Source organism: Alligator sinensis, unplaced genomic scaffold (assembly GCF_000455745.1).
Source record: "Alligator sinensis unplaced genomic scaffold, ASM45574v1 scaffold1164_1, whole genome shotgun sequence".
Taxonomy (NCBI): domain Eukaryota; kingdom Metazoa; phylum Chordata; order Crocodylia; family Alligatoridae; genus Alligator; species Alligator sinensis.
The window spans coordinates 137,856-163,416 of NW_005842225.1; the positions used below are offsets into that span (position 1 = coordinate 137,856).

Here is a 25,561-nt window from a genome sequence, read left to right on the forward strand (position 1 = left end):
GAAGTGTTTAGTGTAGTTTGAAGCAGTCGCTGATCTCTGCAGGTGCTTCTCTGAGACAAGGAAGGGACAATATTGTTCAGGGGTCGCAGTATTTCTCAAGTAAGGTTTCTGCTTTGGCCTCTGTACTCAGTTCAGTTAGTTGGCTTTAGCATTTCTCTCCAAAAAGCACCTAGTGGCATTTAAACTCTGGGGGAGGGGATCCTATGCTTTTGCTGTATATGGATCTTGCAGCAAAGAAACCCTATCCCCGCCTTAATGCAATAGCTGAAAACCCTGTTTTATGTTTGCGAGTTAATTCTCTCCTCTGTCCCATCTCCTCTTCTCGTTTGTGTGGTTTTTAAATTTGGAGTAGACGCCTTTGCCAATCATCATCTCTCATTTGCAGTTTCAGTCCAACTGTTTTGCTTTTTCCCAAAGCTAATTTAAATTCATTAGGTTGGAATACTACTAAATCTGAAGGGGCCACCGTTGTTAATGTAATTGAATCTGACAGTCACTGGGAAGAATTAGTCGTATGAAATCCCTGCCAGACCTTATCGATGGAAGGAGTGCTTGTCAGCGGCTCTATTCCTATGAATAAGGGTTTGCATTGCTGGGTCCATGGGTATGGTTGTGTTCAGAGTACTAAGCATTTTGGGGGAAGGAACATTGTTCTTCATGTCTGTAGTCAGATATGAGGGAGAGACGGATCGTTTGAAACGAGTGCCTCTGTCTCTATCCGATTGACACAGAAATGTGGTCTCCTGGTTAATCAGAGCTCAGTTTCCAGTTGTCATAGGGTTTCAAGGCAAGAAATGTCCAGGGGGTTTGACTCGATGTATAGCACAAGCCATTAGGTTTCATCCGGATGCCCCTTTATGAATATAAAGCATTGTAGTCCTCGGGAGACTAAAGAAACTTCCATGGTCCCTGCCAGTTTGACCTGGGGAGTAAGTATTTTTTAGCTCAGAACTTAGTGATCACTTTGAGCCTCAGCGTATGAGCAGGTTTCTGGAAAACAGGTTTCCTGTGCTACGCTAGAGCTCTGACCCACCCTTCGAAGGGTCACGTGGCCAATCTGAGTCTTCAGCAGAAGACCCCCAAATCCCCACGACATTTAGCCAGTTGCGTATTGGAGAAAAAAATTATTCTGGACCCTGCAAATGACTGGCGAGAGTCCTGGGGTTAGTCACTGGCTCAGTGTAACCTTGAGGAAGTTGCTTAACTCTCTGGCATGGTGTCCGGGTAGCCATCTCAAAAGGGGTATATTGAGTCTCAGTGTTTATAGCATGTTTCAGGATTTTGAGCGAAGAGCTGGTATAGGGGATTCAGGAGGACACTGAACCAGCCCAGCTCAGACCAGAGAAATCCTAGCACCAAATCTGAAGGCAGACCCACGTCATCCCAACCCAGGCCATGTAGTATTCCAACTGCCCGTGACAACCCATCCTTGCACTGATCTCTTTTGTTTTGTAGCATTTATTACAATCTCGTTTGCAAATTGTGTTTTTGTGCTCTCGACTTTGCCTGGTATTTTTTAATTTTTTTCCCTTTTTTTTTTTTTTTTTTTTTTGGCATATTGTTTTGTTTTCACATCACCCTGCGGGACTCCCCCATACTGACTCTGTGACCTGTGACCTTTCAACTTTCATCCCTACAATGATTTCCTCCCTTCCTGTGACCTGTGCCATTACACCTCTTTCGGGGCTTGGTGCTTCTCCATCTAGTAGTTTAAGAATAGCCAAAAATGCAAAGCAAGGCTTGAATAACTCTCCTCCTGTGAAAGAGCTGAAAGAACCCTCTGCAGTTGATGCCTTCCGGTCCCGCAGCATCAGTGTGTCTGAACATGTGGTCCGCAGGTAGTGACGCCTGAAGGGGGAGAATCCAAGCGCCAATCGGCACTTGGAAATCTGGCAGGGTGGAGGCAGGGTGGGCTGCATGCCGGGATCCTTGCATGACTGCTCTTCAGGAAGTACAGATCGGCTCCTATCACCCTCGAGGCCTTGGCAAGCCATGGGACACCCATGAAGCTTTTCCAATGCCAGTTTATTGCATTCTTGTATTGCCCTACGCTATGTTTTGATGGTGCTTTATCAATGGAAACTCCTCTTGAAATGCAAAGGTCCTGGGATTCGGTGTGGAAAAAGTTGCATTCTGTGCAGGTTCAGGCCCTAGGGACACTGCATAGGAACACACACACGCTGGAGTTCTGCCGGCAAAGCTGTGCAAGCCTTAGTGAAGTCTAGAATTGGGTGCAAGCCTTCCCCACAAGGCAAAAGGAATAGTTTGTGGCCTCAAAGTGGAGCCAGCTCTTGAGGTGTAGATGGCAGGATAGAAGTCTGTTGGTATAAAGTAACCTGCCGTGAAAGCATTAATTGATCTCCAGTCTGGCACCTTGAGCGACAAAGCCATGAAGGGCCGGACAGCACAGCCGTTACCAAGCTATTGTTTGCACATCAAAGGAAAATAGTTTGGAAGAAAGCTTGATTTGGCCATACTGGGCATGTCTACACGTGTGCTTTACTGCGCAGTAGATTAATTTACTGCACAGTAAAGTGTCACTGTCTACATGTGAGCTGCAATTAGGGCGCAGTAGATGAATTCACTCTGGCGTAGGATAGTCCCATCAGACACAGGTACTATCCAGTGGTGGAGTAAATTACTGTGCTTATACGCATGTGTAGATGGTGATGTTGGGATTAGTTTACTCCAGCTCAAATTGCGCCGGAGTTTATTAAGCTGCATTAATTGCAGGTGTAGACATGGCCACAGCAGATAAAAAGGCTTACTGTTTTTAAGCCTGTGTCCAACTTTCCTTTGACTGTTAAACGGCTAGCGAGGAGCATGGTAGCTGGAAGTCTCAGCGTGAAGATGTTCTTGACAGGCAATAGGAAACAGGCTTTGTCCTTTTGCTGGAGCTACACTGCAGGCATTTCTGTTGTGACCGCGTCTCTGCTAGAGGAAGCGGCAGCGAGATGTCTGCATTGTGAACGTACCCTTTTGGTGCGTTCAAAAGTGAACATTCCTATTAGTTTGACATGGCACACTCATCTTGCGTTTATGTGTTAATTTACACTAACACAGCATTCGGATAACTTACTGTCTAGCGATGCCAGAGAAATCAGTGCTTAATAGAAACCAAGCTGAGATGCAGCCAGACCTTTCTAAGTGATTATAATGGAATAATTCCTTACAACAATTTTATAACCCAACTGGCTATTCCAATCATTTTTAAAATTGCATTGCTAAGACCCAGTTAATTGAAGGCAGAATCGGTTTGTATCAAGGTACTAATGTTCAGTGCAGAGTGCAATTTTTTTTGCTGGTGGTTCAGCTAGATTTTGCATACTCTGATTCTTTGATTTATTCTTCCCCCTTTAGTTAAAATCAATGCTATATGCCTAGTCTTTCTCGCATCCCTCCTGAAGTCTAGGCTAATCAAAAATGTATACATGCCTCCCTGTCTCTCAAGGAAAAACAGTAAATTCTGGGGTGACAGCTGCTCCATGCAGTGACTGCCCAATATTGAGGTGACCTAAAAATTATTTTAACACCCTTTGGGTTTGATTCGTATTGGGGAGCAGCTCTATTCAGGGGCATGCATGTATCGCAGCTTCTTCTGCAGCTTGCCGTTGATGGGGTGACAGGTAGCACGATGCCCCTTCTGCGGCATTTCTTGACACTCTTCAAATGTCCTTCCATCAGCCGGATCCAGACATCCATCACTAGTTCGAGCCTGGGCTCTGCAGATGAAAATTCAATGGCTCAGGCAGATGACAACTTAAAAAATCTCCACCTGGAGCTCACCGAGACCTGTCTGGATATGATGGCCCGATATGTCTTTTCAAACTTCACCGCGGTGCCCAAGAGGTGAGAGTCGGTTGCGTGTGGTGTTTGGATGCTCTTGTGTTGAGAGGTTTCACCAAGTCGACAGAAAATCTCTGGCTCTTGTGAGCACGGGCAATCGCCCGTGTTCTTAAGCTGTCGCTTCTGGCTAGGGTATGTGTTGATTGAGCATGAAGTTTGGTGACGGGGAAATGCTTGGATTGTTTCATACAGGCTTGAGCTTTTCATACAGAAATCAGCAGCCAGGCAAGTCTCATGCTCTGAGTTTCTCAGTTACCTCTGCCTCCCAAAAGGAGGAGTGTGGCAGGGATTAAAAGCTTCCTTGCACAATACTCAACTGCGTTGAGGCCAGGAGTGAGTTTCCATCCTGCCTAGAAGCCCTCGAAGTAGTTGGTGGTAGAGCCTGTGCATCCTTCGTTCTGCTACTTTACCGCTTTGGCCGTAGGGCTCTTTATGGAAACAAAGCATCACCGGAAGCATCATGGAAGGAACAGGTTTTTTCTTCCATGATCCCAACCAGTTTTGTTTTTTTTCCTTCCCTGAACACCTCCCAAAGCTCCGGGTCATGTGGGACTCACCTTCGGCTGTACTTTTAGGTCTCCTGTGGGGGAGTTCCTGCTGGCTGGAGGAAGGACGAAGACCTGGCTGGTTGGGAACAAGCTTGTGACTATCACGACGAGTGTTGGAACAGGGACACGGTCTCTTCTGGGCCTGGACTCTGGAGAGCTTCAGAGCAGTCCAGAGTCAAGGTAAGCCTTGCTCCTGTTTTTACAGACCTGTGTGATACCATTGTGTAGAAACAGCATTGAAGCTACTCATTTCCTTTATTAGCGCGCGCGCGCTTGCGTCTGTCTAGTCTGAAGTGTTCCCTCCTCAGTACCAGCCTCTTGTTTTCTCCCCCATTAGCTCAGACCCTGTTCTGCAAGTGAGACAAACGAAAGAAGCCCCGGCAAAGCTGGAGTCTCAGGCTGGCCAGCAGGTGTGCAGAGGCTCTCGCAACAGAGTCCGGTCCATGTCTGGTAAGCGTTCCTGCCATTTTTTCTCTCTCTAAAGCCCAGTTGCTGCAGGGCATGGCTGGCCTCTATGCTGGAGCTGAAGCCTAAATACCAAGCAACGGAAAGAGGTGGAGTGGTGTGATCTCAGATAAGGCCAGGGTCCTTAAAGAGTGTGGGGTGTTTCAACTCCTACTGAAATCAGTGGAGTTGCAGCAGCTCTTGCTGGTATCCACAACTACTAGGCTCTCCTGGCTAGTCTCTCCCTCCAAATAGCTTCAGCAGTTGTTTGTAGGGTGAGAACCTGTGGTAGGAGCCACCTGTATTAACCAGCTCCTGGCTCAAAAGAAACATTTGGCAGATGCGGCTCACTAGAGTTTGAGGCAAGTGGAGCAAAGTTGCTGCAGCAGTACAGAAAACTCTTTGTTTCCTGAATTTAGTGCCTCTGAACTGGGCTCCAGGGACTCCCTTTCTTCACCTTCCCCCATCTTTCCTCCCGCCAGGTGGCCATGCCTTGCGTGTCGGTGCCCTGGAGACGTCCGGCTCCCATTTCCCCAGCAGTTCTGTGCCCCAGGGCTTACAGAACCCTCCGGCTTCTGCTGCTCGAACAGAGAAGGCTGCTTCTGCTGCCCAGACTCCTCTGCAGAAAGAGAAGGCGAGCCTGGCTGCGTACGTCCCGCTGCTGACGCAGGGCTGGGCAGAAATCCTCGTGCGGAGACCCACAGGTATCTAATCCAGGGGCCTTCTGGGTGTGACGTGCTAAGGAATTGGGGTCTGTATAAGAATACCCAGGTGGGAAAGTGGGAAAGGATCTCTTCCTGGCTGTCTCTGCTCCTAAGTTTTTAATTTGTCACCCGAGTCCCAGAAATCACACTTTTTAATGATACCAAGTCACAAGGGCTCTGGGTGGGAAGAGTGAAACGAGTCCTTATTAATGGAAAAGAAATGCTACTGCACTGACAGCCTGGGACACCACGTGGGCACTCAGCCATCGCTTCAGTGTGGTGCTTCTAGCTCAAACCTATGCTGGGTGCCTTCCTACAAATCTATTTCCAGCCCCTCAGTTTAGAGGGCAAACAAGGCTCGTAGCCGGAGCACCAACGCTGCAAGTGGCTGCTGTTTGGGGCAGGATAGTCAGGGCGTTAATGCGCACAGAAGTTAAGCTTCTGAACACATGCACTTTCCAAAGTGTGTGCTGAAGCAGGACTTGCACGCTTCAGCTGGAGGCTGCTTTGAGAGAGAGTGATTTAAAATGACCTTGTGTCCTCCCACTCAGCACTCGGAAACCTTCTGGGAGTCTGCTTTGCTGAGCTGTAGGCAGCAGTGCTGAAGAGCTTTGGGGTACAAGGTGAAGGATCATAGGGTGCTGGGGACTGGCTCTTGTTTAAAATGTGAAATTAGCTGAGCCAGCTGGTCAGGAGGGGACCCTTCGACTGCACAGCCTCCATCCCAGGGCAGTGTCCAGTCAGCAGAGCTTCCTGGAGCGAGAATCTCCCTCTTCCATCCCCTCCAGGTAACACGAGCTGGCTCATGAGCCTGGAAAACCCTCTCAGCCCCTTCTCGTCAGACATCAACAACATGCCGCTGCAAGAGCTGTCCAACGCGCTCATGGCTGCCGAGCGCTTCAAGGAGCACCGGGAGACTGCTCTCTACAAGTCCCTCTCGGTCCCTTCCTCCAGCCTGGCCACCGGCACAACCAAACCATCCCTTCTGCAGCGCTCCAATACAGGTGAGAGGTGGCCAGTCCCAATGTGTCCCCAGTAGCTTGTATCCTGTTGTGAGGTGACACTAAGGTGTCAGTCATGAGCTACTACTGCCCAGGCTCCAAATGTAGCAGCATAAGGTATAAAGCAGCAAGGGCAGGGGGGTGAAGGGACAAAGGCAGTTCTTTGCATCACATTAGAGCCAGGGAGAGCATTTTCACTCATCACATCTAAAGAACCATGGAAAAGATGGCTTCTTTCCTTCCCCACCCTTGGCATCTCAGACGAAGCTGTTTGAGTGACCTGAAGCTAAACTCGTCCCATGTGAAATGGCCCCGACCCATCCATGCTTCTGTCTATCAGTGGTTTGAGGTTGTTGCAGAGCTCGCTTCTTTGTGCTTGTGGGTATGTTCACTGCTGCTGGATCTTCAGTCCTGGGTTTTACAGACTTAAGCTTCTGGTTATGGGCTTTTAAACAGGGTTAATTAGAACTTTTCTTTGCCCGGAAGACATCGAGCCCTAAATCCGAAAGGCTGGTGACATCTTACATCATGTGTGTGCGCCCAGCTCAGAGCAGATCCAGTCAACACACTGCCAGAAGCAGTGTAGGACGCTCAGCTCGAACACCTGTGAAGCAGAACTGATGATAGCGGTGGTGAAACCCTACGCTCATATTAACTGAAGAGTAGACTGCCTGGAAACCCAGTTAAAAATGCTCGCTTTCAGATTCGCTCCATTAAAAAAAGTCTCCCTCTACACTGAGACCTTTCAGACAGTGTCTAATATTATCCTTTCCAAGTCACTGAGTACACAAATTCAGGCAGTTAAGCTGGAGGGCAAAATGCAGAATTCAGCAGAGAACTGTTTTGAACATTCTTTATTTGGTTCAGTGGCTTGTTTGTGGCTGTAGAGTTGGCACAGGTTCTTGCGTTTCCCTAGACTCCGACCTGATCTCTTTAGAAACGCTAAAAAAGCTGCTAAGTCTGAATCGGAGCTCTCCTGGGGTTTTGGATGTACAGCAAATTATTTCAGCTATGTCCACATTAAGCTGACAACTCAGTTTGTCAGAATCAGTGCGGGAAGCTGAGATGATGATGCCGGTGCGCACGATATTCCTGTCTTTTTGGAGGCTAAATCTCGTGCGCATTCTTAATTATTCTGCTGTGTTTTAAATGCTTTAAATGCTTAAAAAATGACCCTCTGCCGTGTGTGTGTAGGGTAGGGAGAGTGGACCCATTTCTGGTTTGCGCTGCTAGAGATGATCCTTCTTTCAGAATTTTTTTTTTTTTTTTTTTAAAGGACAGTCTCCTTTCTTCCAAGAGAGCAAGTTGAGTCTGCATTGTTTGAATGTATTTATGCCTCCCTGTATGTGTTGACTAGTTCCTGTACCCTAAAAGCTTCCCTTTTTACACTTAGTGATACTATCCCAGCTTGTTCTTTCCTTTTCATTTTATTTAATTATTTTTTAAATAGGCTCTTGGTTACGGTTATCTCTGTGCTTTTTAATTTGTTTCATATGTAGTCTCTCCTTCCTTCTGATGTAGTGGCTCACTTGATTTCCCTTTGCAGTGGCCTCTTTCTCTTCCATGTACCCGTCCAGTTGTCAAGGCAAGTTGCACAGGAGCATATCCTGGGCAGGTATATTTATCTCTCTTTAAGGAAAACAAAGTTATTGCCATAGAAGAACACCTCTGATTCATAGCAACCGTGTCCCTCATACCTCATCACCCCTTCCATGTTTCCTGTTTGTACCTGGTCTCATTATACTCAACGAATGGGATCTTGACTAGCATGAAGAAGTCCAAGCCAGATACGACATTTGCAAGTAACTTGAATGCAACTTTTTGGATGGGTCATGACTCATGGGGCTTAGACTATAGAGGGGCACACAAAAAGATCTGAATTCCCTGACTTCTCAGCTCAGTCTTGCAATTGGGATGATGTCCTGTTAGTGTAGAAAGCTCCCACTTCTGTGAGTGTCACCTGGAATGCTGTTTTTGCAACTAAATGTAAAAGCAAGCCAGCATTGCTCAGCCTACTGAGAGCCGGCTAGTGCTGGCCCTACGAAGCTAATCTGAAGTGTACGGCTGTCTTGATACTACAGCGTAGTTGCTGGGTGCAAGTTTTGAAAATAAAAATAGAAACTTTCAAAGAGAACCATGATAAATGGTAGCTTTCTGTAGGCTCAATAGCAGTGTCCATATCTTTTCCCACTTGCTATGGCAACATCTATTTTCTAAACAAACTAGATGCAAATAAAATGCACACTCATAAGCACAGCATTTGCATTGCATTGCTAAAGTGCAGTGCTTTTATGATTTAATTGAGTGAGCGAACTTCCCTTCCACTTCCATTCCTTCGTTTGAAAAATCTGGTGTTGAGCAGTAGCTGTTCTCAATTGCTATGTTGGCACGATGCTATTAAAATGACACGCAGATGCTGCCATACAAGACTCTTCTGCACTTCTCTTCTGTACTCAGATTACTCCGCTTCCACCTACGGTGTAATTAGTGAGCGCTCAAATTATTTAAAAACGCCAGTAAAATTGACGGTAATGTTAGAAGTAGGGAAGTTGAAAGCACTGAGTATGTGCAGGTGTGTTCTGGCTTGGACAGCTAACCAGATCAGCACGTTTTTAGAAGGTATGTGTGCGCAGTGCTAACTCTTAATTGCTTCTTTGAAATAACTTTTGGCCCCGTGAGCTGAAATCAATCCAGGGAAGGCTGCTTTAGTGATTTTTTGCTGATTTTTTTTTTTTAATTATTATTTTGTGTGTGTGCTAATTTTATTTCTTTAAATTTCACTTTGGAAAACAAATCTTAGCCTTTCAGATTGGTCTTCCAATTCTATGTGTACATAACGGGAAGCCTCCTGTACTTCAGCCTTTTCCTCAGGACAAAAAAAAAGGCCAACAGAAGTCTTCAGTCATACTCACTCCTGTGTTCACGGTAGCTGAGTATTGTAGACACTTGGTTACCCGTCCCAATAACCTCTCTTCGTCATGCACAGGGTCTCCAAGTGGTTTTGTGTCAGCCTGATCTCATTAACAATTTGTCTGATCAGATACCACATGCAGATTGTCCTAGTGTTGCTGCAGAATTTGGATTAGGTGCAACTTGGGCTATACTGGTTAACTTCTCCTGAGGAATATTAGGAAAGATGCCAAAAATGCAAGGGAATAGCCTCTAGTCATTTTAATCTCCTCTTAAGCCAACATAACGTACAGGGACATTTGCCATATACAAGGCTTATTCTTTTGCTACTTGCATAGAATTTGTTTTCATTGCCTATTTACTTCAAAGCTAACTTTGCACTTCCTTGCATCTCTGTAATTACTCTCTGTCCTGACAGCTGAGTGGTAAGATGCCTAAGGACCCATTTTCTCCATTATTTATCCACTACTTGTTCATTGTTAACAATCTGACACCACTCCCCCTGGTCTGACCGAAGTAGCCCAGCCCTTTGGCATGAGGGTAAGTCAACAGATTATTCTATGCAAAAGGAAAACCTGTAATGAGGAACCTGGGACGTTAAAGTCTGCACTCTGTGATCAGGGAGATCCCACGCTTCCAATATGGCCTTCAGTTACGATCCTAGGAGGGAAAAGGCTGGTACTTCTGAGGAAAGGATGGGGTCCCGCCATACCGCTCCTCTCTACATGCCTCAGTTACTCTGTTTGTGTCTCGGTAGAATCAGCCGTGGTTTTGGAAGAGGGGAGCCCGTCGGAGATGGAGTTAAAAGAGACCGATTCCCCAACAGAGTCTCAGGAGATTGAAGACTTTGAGGCCACATCCTCGGAGCCGTCCCTGAGCGAGGAGAAGTTTGGTAAACCCAAAGAACCGTACAGCAGGGTAAGCACATCCCCGCGTGGAGAAGGACCTCCCGAGCTGTACACGTCCCTTGTAAAGAGCCACCAGTTGCGCTCTTGGTGGCCAGCTGACAATGGAAACGTTTACACGGGTTGCGTGGATAGAGGGTCCATAAGTTGTCCTGCTTGCATGAACATCGGTAGTAGTAAAGGCAAATGTTCTCCTATCTGCCTGTGTTTGAGTGGTAGTGGGTTTGGGTGGTGACTAGCTCCCCGTCTGGTGCAGTGTCTCATGCGTGGCTTCTCATGACTTTTCATGGTTGAGTTGCTCCTCAGACCCCTGCTTTTTTCTTTTTTTTTGGCTTTTCCTTTAAGTCCTCCTCGACGTCTAGTCAGGAAGAGAAATCCCTGAGATCTGATGACTTGGTTCCTGTTGGGATTCCCATTGGAAGGGTCATCCATTCAGAAGATGGCAGGGCTCTGGAGGAGCTTTCCTTTCAGCCTTCGCAGCCGCTCAGCAAATCCAGTTCTTCCCCCGAACTTCAAACACTGCAGGAAGTCCTCAGAGATGCGAATGGCAGAGAAGGAATCGGAAAGCTGAGCACGGAAGTGAAGTCGAAATCTCAGTCTGAGAACTTGGAAGGAGAAGGACTTGGAAGCTGGTTGAGCCAGGGGGAGGATGCTAAAATGACCGGCACAGCCAGCATGTCTTCCGCTTCTCCTCGCTCGCCCAGTGGCTACCGCCCCAGAGGGTACACCATCTCCGATTCAGCCCCCTCCAAGAGGGGAAAAAGGATCGAGAGAGATGCCTTCAAGAGCAGAACAGCTGCCTCCAATGCAGAGAAAGTACCTGGAATAAACCCAAGGTGGGTGGGTGGATATGTCTACAGCTGGAAATACAAGGAGCCTCTTTTTAACTTCTTTCTTTTTAAGTAACGTCACAGGGCTGTGATTATTGGAAGCAGAGTTAGACTTGTTTAAATCCAACATATAGGTATTGGAGGGTTTACAAGACCAAAGCTGAATAGGTAGGTGTGACTTGATTTTTGTAATGCAATCCATGGTTTAATACCCACCACCTGAACTGTGGACCAAAGAAAACCCATTCCTCCGGTTTGGAACCCACCATGTAAGTGTATTTCCAATAGTGGGGATGTAGGAAAGGGCACTGACTGCCGCCCAGTCTTGCCGCCCAGTCCTGTTGTCCAAGGGGACTGACACATGCAACGTTACACAGCACAACTAGTGAAAAGCAAACTTAGACTTGTTGCATTTTTGAGCCTGAAGGCTTGGTAGCAGCCCAAAGCATTAATTCAGAAGATACTTGGGTGGGGCCATGTTTAATTTGTGAAATATTCAGCAGAGCCTGGGGTAAGAGGCCTCATTCCTCTTCTGGTTTGGAAGTGAATGCACAACCACACTGCAGCATTGGATTCCTGTCCCTCTGTCTGCTGCAAGGACCGGTAGTCTGTCCTCTGTCACCACTGAGCAAAATGACCCTCTTACGGCCTGTGGCTCGGCAGAAACTGTAGCTGGGTCAAATACTGACGGTGACCTTGCTGCACAGTTGTGCTTGGCTGGCTCTTTGTCTCCACCCCCCTCTGAAAATGCGATTGCGTGCCCCCCGATTGACACGGGCTTTATTTTTAAGGTAACTGGATTTCATTTCTCTTTTTCAGCTTTGTGTTTTTGCAGTTGTATCACTCCCCGTTCTTCGGAGATGAGTCCAACAAGCCCCTTCTGTTGCCAAATGAGGTGGGTAAGGTTTTATTATCATGGTGTGTGTTCTTAATGTTAACACTTGAAGCATCACTAATTGACACCCTTACTTCACTAATGAACTGCCAAAGAGATGAGATCCTGCTTTTTCCACTCCTGGAGCCAATAGGGGCCAAGCAGTATGTTTAGTCTCCAAAGCTGTGGCTTGTTACCCACATTCTTTAGCTTCTCAGCAAGCAGACAAATTGTTGCATTGGTGTTAGAAGCACAGGATGAAATTGGGCAAAATATATTGGAGAAGGTCACTAAAAAAATTGTCAGTTTAGGGGATGACTGGCAGAGGCCAGCGGGCACTATCCCTGTTTAAGAGAAAACTCAATGGTAATGAATTGTGCAGGTCAGTAAATGTTGTGGGGGGAGCAGCAATGGGTCCAATGGCAACTACAGCTTTGGGCTGTGATATCCTTCCTTCAAGGAGAAAATGGCCTGGGGAGTAGGTTTCCCAATCTCGAGGACACTTATTCCTCAGTAATCTCTTGCTCAGTTTCATAGATTCATAGATGCTAGGGTCGGAAGGGACCTGAATAGATCATCGAGTCTGACCCCCTGCCCTGGGCAGGAAAGAGTGCTGGGTCTAGATGACCCCAGCTAGATGCCTATCTAACCTCCTCTTGAAGACCCCCAGGGTAGGGGAGAGCACCACCTCCCTTGGGAGCCCGTTCCAGACCTTGGCCACTAACTGTGAAGAAGTTCTTCCTAATGTCTAGTCTAAATCTGCTCTCTGCTAGCTTGTGGCCGTTATTTCTTGTAACCCCCGGGGGCGCCTTGGTGAATAAAACCTCACCAATTCCCTTCTGTGCCCCCATTAATAATATCAAGGCGTATAGTGGGTTTGTGTATCAGTGACAGTCAAAGAAATTACAAGTTACCCTTTCTTCTTTCTAGACATTTGAGAGATCAGTGCAGCTCCTAGATCAAATCCCTTCTTATGATACCCACAAGATCGCAGTGCTGTATGTTGGAGAAGGACAGGTAAGTCTTCATATGTGCAAATGCATAAACCAGTTTGCACCAGTTTAATGAGAATCCAGCAACATCACTGGAACTTGGGGGTTTCTGCCCGTCTTAAAGTGGCTCCATTTTGTTCTTTGCTTTCCCAGATTACGCAGCAGTGCACAGGCTGTGGCAAAGTGCCATGAACCACGAGGTTTCCTTTAATGCTGGTGCAGGACTTCTGCTTCCATTTCACTTAGTTTGTGGGTCTTTGCTGTTTAGTAGCAAAGAGAGAATATTCTCTTTTTGGGTGATGCTTAACAGCAGAGGTACTTCTTTCCTGCAGCTCTAGAATCTGCCAGGCTTCCCCAGCCCAAAACCTGTTAATGTTTTGGAGTCTTAAGTAGCTCTTGTTCTCCCCGGGTAGAGTCACTGCTTATGCTCTGCTTGCCACTTTTGGGGCACGTTCAAAGCACTCGTAGGCCAAGTGAATCACTTAAGCATCAAGAGGGTGAAGGAGTGATCTAACATCCTCATGAAACTTCCCGTTCTCTCCTAGACCAACAATGAAATTGCCATTCTGTCGAATGAACACGGCTCCTACAGATACACGGAGTTCCTGACGGGCTTAGGGAAGCTCATTGAGCTCAAAGACTGCCAGCCTGATAAAATTTACCTTGGTGGTCTGGATGTGTGCGGGGAGGACGGGCAGTTCACTTACTGCTGGCATGATGACATTATGCAAGGTAAGGCTTCTTGAGGTTTATGTGTTTCTTGGTGCAGGAAGGATGCTTTAACACACGAGAAGTTAGCAGAGCTGCTCTCCTGCCTATATCACATCCCTTCTTTTAAGAACTGGTAAAGAAGGTTTTCTTTGGGTTTTGTTTGCAAGTTGTTCTGCCCATCAAGTTGTTCTAACCCCAGCCCTCTTTCCAGCCTATGCAGGGGGTCGGACTCAATGATCTATTGAGGTCCCTTCCGACCCTAACATCTGTGAATCTATGAATCAACGTTTTATACTGGTATGCAGGAAGGACTGAGGCGTGTTTGGGCAAAAATATCCTGCTACATACTCTAGAAATAGACGGCCCTATTGGAAATTAGACCTGGTTTTCTCTCTCTTTCTGTCAAACCTGTTGTATTTTCATGGGCTGTTGTATTCCCCCAAACCAAATGTTGTTTTATAGGGATGAGCTTGAAGAATTCTGAACGCATCAAAGCCTTTCGAGAGGTATATTCAGACAACTATGTGGTATATTGTGACCAAGTGTGCCACAGCACCATGCACCCCCTGCAGTGAAAGACCATATGTTTAAGGCGTTTAACTTTTCCCTGAAAAAGCCAATTCCCTTTCCTGGTGCTGTTGTGGCCACTCAGACTGCCCCAAAACATTTTCCCATCACTTACCCCTTGCCCAGTTGCCAGTTTTACCCTGTCTTTAGTAGAACTCTTCACATTCATCCCTGATGTGTATTGGGGTGAGTCAGATTGCTCAGGAACTAGTGAGCCCACTTCCCTGATACCAGGATCATAGAGGGCTGTTTTGGCCCTTGGAAACACCTGGAGTAGACAGAGCGCTGCGGAGTTTCGTTCAGGTTGCTCGTTGGAGAATTGGCTGAAGCGTCACTTAGACATGCCCCTTTGCGTGGTAAAGCAGGTAGAATGGGAGCCAGGAGCATCTGGCTGTTAAAAACCTGAACAAACGTATTCAGGGAGCAAGCAGATTTCTTCATTGTGACAGCCCTGATGTCACTTTTGATGGTTAGACAAGTACATTGAGTATTACTACCACAGAGCCCATGGAGATCCCTCCCGTCTCGGTGTCTACGTGGAGTATCTCCAGTAAAGCTGTTTTCTGTTCCAACCTGTTGTTTGCTTGGTTTTCAGCCATTTTTCACATCGCTACTTTGATGCCCACAAAGGATTTGGATAAATATCGCTGCGACAAGAAGAGGCACCTTGGGAACGATTTTGTTTCCATCATTTACAACGACTCAGGGGAAGATTTTAAACTGGGAACCATCAAGGTAGGAAACCTGGGGTCTGCTTAGAAACAGCTGTCGCGCTATTTGTAAGACCTCGAGTCTTTTCTAAATCAATCTTGCTTAGGCTGTGAATGGGGATCGCTGAATACCCGGGGTATTCGGTCACACCAGGGAGTTGACCCTGGTGCATTCAATACTGGCTGCCATTAAAAATAAGCCTGTGGTCTCATCTCTGCTTCTGTTTTGAAGATCTTTTTACTGTTTCCTCGCTAGGGCCAGTTCAACTTTGTGCATGTTATCATCACGCCGCTGGACTACGATTGTAACCTAGTGACGCTCCAGTGTCGGAAAGGTAGGGTGGGTTTTGACGTCTGTTTTAAAGTGTATTTATGCCCCTGGGCCCAGCAACTTCCTTCACCTCGTGAGAATGGCCTTAAATGTCTCGGGTGAATAAAACTTAAGAGGAATTCTCTAAAGCCTTAAGCCCCATGCCCTGTGGCTTCCCTACAGGGACATCTCCTCATTAAGGGAATGGCTGGGTGGCCAGCGGGTGTGCAGGATGCCTCAGGACACTTTCAAGGGGCCACCATCCCGGCAGGTTGTCCTCCAGTTTCCTCCCAGCAGTGCAATACATGGCTGTGGGCAGCTGGAGAGGCACCTGAGGGGTCACCAGTGCTTTTCTGAGCGTCCGTCGGAGGAGTCGCTAGGGTGTTGTCATTCCAATTAAAAAGGTGCACGTAGGATTTCTGGAATTTCCTCTCTCTCGCCCAGATCCCCCACCACGACTGCTCTCCAGCTGTACCTCTCACTCCCCTCTCACCAGTGGACTTTGCTAATAAAACCTCTTGCTTTGAAGCAACGCCACTGGGAAATGTTCTGCCCCCGCCTCTGCTTCGGGGGGTGATTGACTGGGTAGGATCTCTGGAAAAGGCTTGTATGGGGAGCAGCCAGCTTTGGGAGCCAGTATACTGTGGGCACTGTAGAATAAAAGGTGTGATGCTTTCTGAGGACCTTTTTGGAGACAAGTGGATGGGAGAGGGAAATGTTCTCCACTTCCCCCCACAACTCTGATTCTCTAAGATCTGAAAATCCTCCTGAGGTTAAATTTAACCCACCCTCTGAAGAGAGGATACCAGCCAGTTCTGTCCTGTTCTGCCTTTTTAACCTTTCTTTCACAAGAGGTGAAAATCTTTCCCCTTGAACGGTAGATATGGAAGGGCTCGTGGACACAAGCGTGGCTAAGATCATCTCGGATAAGAACCTGCCGTTCGTAGCACGCCAGATGGCCCTGCATGCCAACGTGAGTACTGCCTGGCTTCTCCAAGGGCCATTGCCTTTCCTAGGATCAGTTGTCATCTCCCACAAGGAGATTAATATAGTTGGGTGAAGGAATTTAATCAGATGGTTATTTCTCTCGAATAACCAAGTAAATCAGATTTTTAGCATCTGAACTTTAGAAATCAGGTTGAATTTGCAGGACTGGTAAACTGCTCTCTAGAAACAAGCTCTGAAGTTTCTTGCCGTGGTCACTGCACGCTCTGAAATTTCTCTTTCAATCAGATGGCTTCCCAGGTCCACCATAGCAGATCCAACCCTACAGACACCTACCCGTCAAAATGGATTGCTAGGCTCCGTCATATCAAGAGACTGAGACACCGGGTAATGCAAGCTTTATACCTTTCTGTCCATACAATATTGCATGTGTAACATGGATAGTTGCAGTTAGGCATCGGGGGAGAACTCCCCTCTGAATCTTGAGAGTGACGGTGGGGTGGGTACGCTTCCAAAACGCAGGACTAAAGTCTAGCAAGTGTGACAAGAGGGGTCATACCTCCAGGCCACTACAGAGCCCTCTGTTTTCATTGGCTACCACCTGGCAGGATCGTGCCGGGCTGGCAGTATTGAAATCGAAATGGCAATGATATGAGCTGGGTCTGTTAACATGCCCAGTGTGAATGGAAACGAGGAAGGGGAGTTTGTCAAGGCGTCTTTGACTTGTTCCCTTTACCTGTCTTTAGCTACGCGAAGAAACACAGTACCAGGCACCCGGCTTCCCTCTGCAGATACATCCTTCTGCTCCTGCCAAGCCCCCTCCCCATGTGCCGCAGGATCCACCGCCGACCTATGAAACGGGGCAGCGGAAGAGGCTGATTTCCTCCGTGGATGACTTCACAGAGTTTGTGTAACCCCATCTGATCCGTGTCAGCTGTCTGGCACTTGAGGTGATGGACCCTCTTCACCCCACATGCTAACAGACTGCTGCCCAGGGAGACCGCCAGGACTTGGCCAGCTAGGTGTGCCCGTGTTGCTTTAGTGTGTGAGCTAGTGATGACCTGTGCCATGTGACTTGGATTTACATATGCCATCATTTTGTCTTGCCCACCATCAAATATGATAAGGATTTTCTACCCCGGCTGCCCATGCTGGAAAGGACTGAGGCCAGACATTTCATCTTCCTGTGTCTGGAGACCTCTCTGATAGCAGCTTTCTTGCAAGGGCTCTTTTCCCTGGGATGCTTCAGAACCAGTTTTCTAAACTGAAGAGTGGCAAAGCATCAAGGCAGGACGCTGTCCTCTGTTCATCACATGGTCAGAGCATGCAGAAAATGCGTCTAGTTTAAAAACAGGACACGATGGACTGGGTGTTGCAAGCACAGACTTTCAGTGCTAGAGATCTTGCTGCCCCTCTCCCTGCATGGAGGCCCCTTAGCACTCAAGAGAGTGGCATCCATTCTCAGACTTGCTCTACCCTGGCTCAAACCGAGTAGGGTCATTTGGTTTCACACATTACCAGTTGAAGAAGAAAAACAAATCTTAAGTTTCCAGGGAGACCTGTCTGTTTGTCTCTTCACAAACCATAATGAGATATGGCCTTGAGAGGCGAGTAAAGCTGAAATCGCTCGCTCTGAACAGACTGGAGCATCACAAAGACTCCATTTTAACCCGGGATTCAACAGATGATTTGAGCTCATGTTACAAATCGTGAACTAACCAGAGGCCGAATGCTGCTCCTAGTCGATTCAGTGATGAAGCCTCCGATGGACTGGCGACCGAGGATGGAGCAAGAAAGCAGGGGAATAACTTGTCCCTCTTTTGCCCATCCAGTTGGAAGGTACTTTCTGACGAGGGGACTGGCTGTGCACAGAAGACGCTGAATTGCTTTCTGATATACCCTCACCTCGAGCCCTTCCTCCAGTCCGTGGCTTCCTCAGGCCTGCTAACTGCATGGCTTTCATACAAGCTTTTCCTATTGGGCGTCTCGCACAGCCACAGCCTCTCAGCTGGAACCCAGCAGCTGGGATGTTTTGTAAGGAGCTTTCTAACGCAGATGTGCGCAAGAAAGGCCTGGAATTGGGTTGTCCTTCCTGTGGTAAGAGAAGGGCATCAGACACTACATTACAGTCATGGGAGAAACTGTATACTGTGACCGGCTCGTGCTTTTTGCTAGTGAACTGAATGACTGAATAGCTTCCAGAGACTGGTAAATGGTACCGAAGGTCAACCTAGCTATGTTGGAGTTGCTTGAGAGGTAGGGAAGGAGGAAGAGGAGGGGAGCTACCAGGCAATCCAGGATTGTTCGGTGCCTCTCGCGTGGGTCCTGTTCCGAGTGGGTGTAGCTCGTAAACGAAATAAAGGTGTTTGTATGGAGACTGGGCTCGGCGCACGGGCGGCTTCTTGCATCGGATCAGTCAGCTGCTTTGTCAGCAACGCGATGCAGTTCCCTCTTCTTGCTCTTGGACCCGTGGGGTAGGCCTAACAAAACACGTGGGAAGTTGGCACAAAGAACAGTAGACAACAGCAGGGCACAATCATGGGCAGCCCACCCCTTACGGGGAGGGATCACTAGGCCGAAACAGTCTAGTTTGGCGCCTCTTGTCAGCTGCGAGAGGCAGGCCGTTGTGGAAACATCGACTTCTTTCTCTGAAGTGGTGTGCAAGGGGCCCGACTTGAATGGTGACCTAGAGGCGATGTTAAAATGTGCAGTGGCCTTTAAGCACATGCCACAACTTCAAATAACACGCGTGGAGTCACGTGGCCTTTGTTTCTAACCCCCGTGTCAAGCAAACTCCGCTGCAAGCAGGTGTCCGTCATCCCGTTTTTATCTGGGACACGTTCTGCATTAGTGTTAGAGGCGCTTACTGGACAGACACGTTGAATACAGGGTCGTCCTAAAGCAGAGCCTTTTGCACGCATCTTTCAGGCAGTCGTGCCTTAGACCCTGGCTGCTTGAGGGGGATGCCGACGGCTCACAAAAGCACAGGAGAACGATTGCTTAGCAGTCCACAATTATTTTTTTTATTGGACTTTGTCACCTGTAAGAAACATTCCCACAGTTACAAAATAAGATATTTTTTGTTCGCAAAACGTAACAGTGACCAGAAGGCAACACCGGATGTCTTGGTCCAGACTATCCAATGCTAAAAAAAAAAAAAAAAAGCATTATATAAATTTCCCATCCCATTCCCACCCTCCTTAACTAGCTGATAGGGTTCTTTATTAAGCAGCTTGATACTGTTGCATCATTGTGAGACTTAAGGCAATAAATAAGAAACCATCTTTTGGTGACTATAGCACAAAATATACATTCAAGAGTATGTATCGGTTCGGGATACAAGTCAAGTTTTTATTGCTGCTGACAAGGAATGTGATTTCGTGACTAATAGTTCAGGCTTCAGCTAAGCTCAGTTCTCGGGTATTAGGTGCCTTAGTTGTGGCACTTGGAGGACCTTGTCTGTGAGCATGTGGCTGATGGCTTTGTACAATTAATTAAGTGTTGCTATGAGAACTAGGATGGCTTTGGAAGCTGTAGGACTGACCCGCCGGGCGCACAGGCCCTCGCTGAAGCATCTGGCGTTTGCTGAAGTGACTGGTGGGCTCTAGAGCTGCTCTGTAGATGCTGCTCGAAGGCAAGCAGAGCAGTTGTCTTATCCCATCTGTGCTCCTCTTCAGTTAGAAGCACTTGGCAGCCCCTGCACACCAAGACACACACACACACACACACACACACACACACACACACTCATGCACGCACGCCTACAGAGCACGCTTGCTAACAAGCTCCCTTTACTTCCGAACTTGGAGAAAGGACAAATCCCTGACTCTCTGCATTTGGCAGCATCCTGGCTCGAACTCTTCAGTCACCTGTATTAGCTTATGAAAGGACATGCTAATTCCTCTGGCTTTCAGTTCACCACGGCCTCTGACCTATGGGACTTTCTGCTCCCTAGAGTGACCACGCTAATAACTTCCATTTAAATGACCCCATTCAAGGCTTTGCGGGGGGGGGTAACCTATTGTAATGAGCCTTGAGAGGCTGAGCCTTGAAGAAAGCGTCTTAATTTTGCTTTTTAACTCGCAGCTTCCGTGAGATGGGCCGTTAGCAAGCACATGGGACAGTCTGCCGTGGCACCCGGTCCCTGTAATCTTGGTGATACTGCTGGCTGACAGGCCTTCATTTCTGAGACTCGTTATTCACCTTACTGTACTACTTTTAACTCTCAAGTGTAAATCCCTGCCCTCTACACCATCTTGATACAACCGTGCCGTTGTATTTGGCCAGCCCAGACAGACCCATTCCCTGTGCAGGGGTGGGATCCCTCCCTAAGTGTTGCCCCGTTTGGCGGGTAAGTGGTGTCAGCCGTCCTGGTGCCATAGTGGCCACGAATATTTACAAGCAGCGAGGGTGGCTGTCACTGCATCCCGTCCGGCTTGGCCTTTCCAAGCGGTGGCCTCTGGGCTGCACACGTTACCGTTAGCAATGGGGGAGACAGGCCTGGCTTTAACCATCGTGTTTCCCAAACCCACTATCTTCCAGCCTCGCTACCTTCCCAGTGGGAAGAGGGGTGGTCCAGCTGGCAGAGGTTGGGGGTGGGGGGTGTAACCAAGAGCTTGCAGGGCCCAGAGGGGTTGAAGGGTTGCAGTAGAAGCAAGAGGATACGTCACGCTTGCGTCCTTCACTTGCAGCATCAGGTTGGGGCCGTTGTAAGGAGTCCTGGAGCTGATGCAGTTGGGCTCTAGCGTGACAAGTAGTGAAACCCTGCTTGGAAGCCACCCAGCCTCTGTGGGACGCACTGTGAGGATCCACAGCCTGGCTTGTGCCTCTCCTGCCCGTGACATGCTCCCACCCTGCCTTTCCAGCTGGCCTCTGTCCCTCTCCACCTGCCATCTCGGACGTCCCGAGGATGTCACTTCTACCATCGGCTCTGCGAAGAGAGCCTGTGGCAACTATTTCCACTTCCTCCTGTCTGCGCTCTACCTACGTCCATACTTCACATTAAATCAACATAGCCTTTTGGCTAAAGATAGCCACCCTCATCCTCGTCATAACACTGAGGCTTGCCCCCCGCCGGCGCCTTCCAAAACCTCTTGCTGGATCCTGCTATCTGCGCAACAAGGACAAACTTCAGGGCTTGGCTGCTCATGAACACCCACGCTTGCTGGGTTTGTGTGTCTGCGGAGAGGGAAGAACAGAGCAAGGGAAGAGAGAGCCTGGGTGTCCCCCGATGGCTGTGCCTTGACCTGCAAGGCATCGGACACCCGGCATGAAGCACAAAGCGTCAGGAGCTGGTTACTGAGAATAAAGTGCAAAGAGGTGATAAGAGCAAACTGCTCTGGAAGTGTCCTGGGAGGGAAGCCCCTCTCTCTAGCCCCTAAAAGTGCTTGGCTGGAAAGGAGCGTGCAATTCCCCTGCTGCGGGTGTTCTCCTCCTCTGGGTGGGGGAGCTCTGGCGTGATCCACCGGCGTCCCAAGAGATGTAGCTGGAGAAGCGAGATGCGGCCGAGTCCAAGGCACCACCTGTACCATCGAGAACGGCCCCCGCTGCGATCGGCCTTTCGTTTCCCAGGGCTCCTGTAGAGCACCGGTGCATTTCGGGAGCATCAAGCGGGGTACGGGGAAGAGACCAGCTAAGTGCATCGTGAGATCCCACCGCCCCTCGGCTCCAGCTGTAGGGTCGGACCTAGTGCCGGACTGGCCTGAGCCTGGCGTGGCCGAGAGCACGCGCACCCCACGCGCTCGGACACCTAATACTTTATATACAACGAACATTCCCGGAAGAAGCACTTCATACATCCTTTAAATAACTCTGACAATAGTGTTCTGTCTCCTATCTACAGGTTTCAAACACGGTACCGATGCTATGAAAATATAGCAAACATACAAAAATATATACATTTAAAAACCCCGTATAAATTACTTACAATAATACATAAGGCCAAAGAGCAGCGGGGACGTGAACGCAGGCCGGGGGGTGGTCTCTGCCAGGGAAGGTTTGCTGATGTTCTGCACCACTTGGCGCAGCTGGGAAGAATTTGGGGGAAGGATGGGGCTGGCCGGGACCGACACATGGGTGTTGCCTGGTCCTGGTAGGAGAAGGGGCCGTGAGCTGCCTGCACGACGTAGGAAGCAGAGCCCAGCTGCTACTCTACGCCGCGGCCTGCGGTTTAAGCTGGAGGGGTGGGAGAGAGTCGGAGCAGGGAGCCCGACCGTCATCCCGTCTCAGACGGAGGCAGACGGTCAAGCAAATTGTGCTTGCTTTCCACCGGAGAGGAGCTCCTGCCTTCCCCTCGCGCTTCTGGTTGCTGAATGGAGCCTCTTGGCCTCCTTGCTAAGGGAGGGTCTGGGCTTGGCTCGCTGGCACCCAGTCCCGGGCAGAGGTTGTTTCAGCTGCGGGGCGGAGGGGAGAGGGCTGCGTTCACATCACCGTTTGCTCGTTCAGCTTACGATTTAAAAAAAAAATACTGCTTTCGTGATATATTATCCCGTTCTTGTTAAGGTCGCGTGTGTCGTCAGCCAAGGAAAGCATTGTTTAAAGTGCTGGGCAGTACATACGAAAAAGTAAACCGAAAAAATACATATACTTATGTCAATACATTCCTTCAACGACCAAACCAAGCCATCGACGCAACGCGCCCCCCCAAGCCCAGCCGCCGGGCGCGGGGGACGCCGGCGGGGCAGGGGGACCGCAGCGAAGCCAGCGCTCCGGTACCCGTCTCGCTAAGGGACTGATCGAACGAGTCCCCTGGTTGAGCTGGTGCCGTTACCACCTCCACAACGGGCTGGTTTCCATGGGCGGCAGCTTAATGCGGATTTTGTTGGAATTCAGCTTTTTTTTTTTTTCCTCTCTCCCTTTTTTTTTTTTTTTTTTATATCAAATGTCATTAAATACAAATAATATGAATTTCTGGAGGATAAATTCAGCCGATACTGGAAGTTAAGTGATGATGCTGGTGTTAAATACTGTCTATGCATATAAAGTGGGATTAAATATCCTCTTGGAAACTGGTAGCTTTCCTCCACTGTGTGTCTGGTCGGGGAAATCCAGAAGTCAGTAAAAAAAACCAAACAAACCCAAAACAACAACAAATGCTTAAAGGTAGCAGGGAGCGCGGCTCCTCGCCCCACTTTGGCACAGCCAGTTGAGAACGGGAAGTCCCCTGGAGCCGGCCCTGGCACCAATTCTTGGTAAAGCATCTTAAAAATAATCAGCCTGCCTCGGGTTGAATCCACACGCTTTGTTTGCGGTTCGGAAACCTGTGCTTTTGGGTTGATACCATCCGAATCGGAGCTCTTCTCCGCTCCGCTTAGTGCCGGCTGCAACGAAGCGAGAGCCTCGCGGCTGCTCGCGCCGCATCTGGGCGAAGACGGGACCCGCTGAGGACGATCCCCGAGGACGCCGTCGCTCGGGAAGCAGGAAACCACGTGCTCGAAGCTGCCTGGCTGGACGATGCCCCGAGGCAGTACCCGCGTGCCCCGATCCTCGCGCTGCAAGCTGGCGCTGAGCTCAGGCAGGGCGCATTAGGCTCCCCTACGGTGCCGGTCTCCCGAGGGTCCCGGCTCGGACCCCAAACGCTGGCGGCTCTCCACGCCACGAGGATCTCCCTGCCCTCCACCAGGCAGCACCGTGACGTGTCCCCTCGGCGATGCTGCGTGGTCCCGTTACTTCACGCTGGGGTGGACCTTGTTCTTTGCCCGGAGGGGCCTCTTCTTCACGGCTGGCGCCAGGGTGCCGTAGCCTTTGTGCGGGGACGCCACGCCGATGCCCCGGCTGGCTCGAACGAGCCGGCTGGGCACGGCGCCCGGGCCGTCCTGCGGGGCGCCGGGGGATCGGGAGGGCAGCGGGAAATCCACGTCCGAGGCGTTCTCGCCCTGCTCCAGCCCGCCGCAGCCCGGGGCGCACGGGACAGCCTGGGTCCCGCGCAGGCGCCGCGTCCTGGCCCGGTGGCTCTGCGTGCCCTCCAGCTGGTGCTCAATGCGGTACACATCCTCCGTCACCTGGTTCACGCGGTCGAACTGGGCCAGCAGCATCTCAAAGAGGGAGAGGAGGCGCCGGAGGTCGGCGTCCACCTCCAGGCTGTCCCTGGCGCTCAGCACCAGGCTGAGCCCATCCAGCTGGCTGGAGGAGGTGGAGGCCCGGGAGCTGTCTGAGGCGGCGCTGGGGGTCGGGCCCCGGAAGGACTTGGAGTCGCTGGAGGAGCGCGAGGGCAACGGCTCCATCCCCTCGAATCGCACCTTGTGTCGGAACTGGAAGGGAAAGCGGGGGGTTGCAGCCGGCCCGTGCGGACCCTCGCCTCCCCGCACCGGGGACGGAGCTGGGGGGTGGGTGCTACCTGGGACCCTGGCCAGCCCAGCGGAGGGTCACGTGCCCTTGTCCTGGTGGCAAGCGGTCCTATGTGCTAAATCCCAGGCTGGGCAACCCCGCAGAGAGGAGCCGGCCATCTCCAGGCCTGCCCCAGCCCCCCCCCCAGAAAACCCCGAGCGCCCTCGCACCGTGCCCGCAGGGGGAAGGGGAGCCCGGGCGAGCCGCACTCACTTCCTTGGCTTTGCTGAAGCCCATCCACATCTTGAGCCTGCGGACGAAGAGCTCCACCATCTCGTAGTCCTGCGGCTCGAAGGCCGGCCGGTACAGCTCGAAGTGCATCTCCCGGTAGCGGTGGAGGAGCACGGCGGCGAAGAGCCGCAGCACCACCCACAGCTCCAGCACCACGTAGCTGGCGCAGAACAAGCCGTACCAGCCCGAGGGCTCGGGCGGGCTGGGACGCAGGGTCGCGCTGCCCCGGACCAGGGCGAAGAGAAGCAGGAGGCTGCTGCCGAAGCTGCGGAAGGACTCGGAGCAGGAGGAGAAGAGCTGCGAGGGAACGGGCGGCGAGCAGTGAGATGGGGGCTGTCCCTGGGGGTCGGCCTGGAGGCACCTGCCTTCCAGGACCCTGGCTGAGGATGCCAGTGGGGGACCAGGAGCGCCTGGCTTTGGGGCGCCTCCTGTCCTCACCGAGGATGCTTACCAGGAAGCCGAGCTGAGCGTACGCCAGGGCGAGGATGCCAAACGCCAGCCCCGCTGCGGCCAGCTCCTTCGCGGACTTCTGCAGCGTCTTGCCAAACACGGACCACTGGCGCACGAAGCGCAGCTGCTGGGCGGCCTGCGGGCGAGCAAGAGGAGCGCGGTTCGTACGCCACCTTGCACGTCCCCGCTCTGGGATTCTGCTGCCACTTCTGTCACCAATGTCACGACAGCAGGACGTGCCCGTTGCCGGACCGAGCC

The 25,561-nt window shown here is 50.1% G+C and overlaps 2 protein-coding genes across 13 annotated transcripts in view; one reads left to right on the plus strand and one right to left on the minus strand.

Annotated features, from left to right (window-relative positions):
- TSC2 (TSC complex subunit 2) overlaps nucleotides 1-23,190 on the plus strand; it is a 40,147-nt gene extending 16,957 nt beyond the window's left edge. For 2 of the 12 annotated variants that reach the window (XM_025208244.1, XM_025208246.1), the window contains exons 24-40: nucleotides 1,707-1,838; nucleotides 3,685-3,849; nucleotides 4,422-4,574; nucleotides 4,732-4,844; nucleotides 5,321-5,542; nucleotides 6,331-6,546; nucleotides 8,090-8,158; nucleotides 10,211-10,371; nucleotides 10,704-11,194; nucleotides 12,008-12,083; nucleotides 12,993-13,079; nucleotides 13,600-13,786; nucleotides 14,928-15,067; nucleotides 15,299-15,377; nucleotides 16,234-16,325; nucleotides 16,586-16,684; nucleotides 17,044-23,190. In XM_025208244.1, coding sequence (XP_025064029.1) covers nucleotides 1,707-1,838; nucleotides 3,685-3,849; nucleotides 4,422-4,574; nucleotides 4,732-4,844; nucleotides 5,321-5,542; nucleotides 6,331-6,546; nucleotides 8,090-8,158; nucleotides 10,211-10,371; nucleotides 10,704-11,194; nucleotides 12,008-12,083; nucleotides 12,993-13,079; nucleotides 13,600-13,786; nucleotides 14,928-15,067; nucleotides 15,299-15,377; nucleotides 16,234-16,325; nucleotides 16,586-16,684; nucleotides 17,044-17,211 — 2,650 coding nt within the window. In that variant the 3' untranslated portion in view covers nucleotides 17,212-23,190. The remainder of the gene's footprint in view (nucleotides 1-1,706; nucleotides 1,839-3,684; nucleotides 3,850-4,421; nucleotides 4,575-4,731; nucleotides 4,845-5,320; nucleotides 5,543-6,330; nucleotides 6,547-8,089; nucleotides 8,159-10,210; nucleotides 10,372-10,703; nucleotides 11,195-12,007; nucleotides 12,084-12,992; nucleotides 13,080-13,599; nucleotides 13,787-14,927; nucleotides 15,068-15,298; nucleotides 15,378-16,233; nucleotides 16,326-16,585; nucleotides 16,685-17,043) is intronic. The other 10 variants (XM_025208245.1, XM_025208253.1, XM_025208249.1 and 7 more) reach the window with 6 other exon arrangements.
- A 70-nt stretch (nucleotides 23,191-23,260) lies between these two features.
- Nucleotides 23,261-25,561, minus strand: part of PKD1 (polycystin 1, transient receptor potential channel interacting) — a 53,987-nt gene continuing 51,686 nt past the window's right edge. The window contains exons 45-47 of the mRNA XM_025208257.1: nucleotides 25,305-25,456; nucleotides 24,836-25,150; nucleotides 23,261-24,546 (exon numbers count right to left, since the gene is read on the minus strand). Of these exons, the coding sequence (XP_025064042.1) occupies nucleotides 23,962-24,546; nucleotides 24,836-25,150; nucleotides 25,305-25,456 (1,052 nt within the window). The 3' untranslated portion in view covers nucleotides 23,261-23,961. The remainder of the gene's footprint in view (nucleotides 24,547-24,835; nucleotides 25,151-25,304; nucleotides 25,457-25,561) is intronic.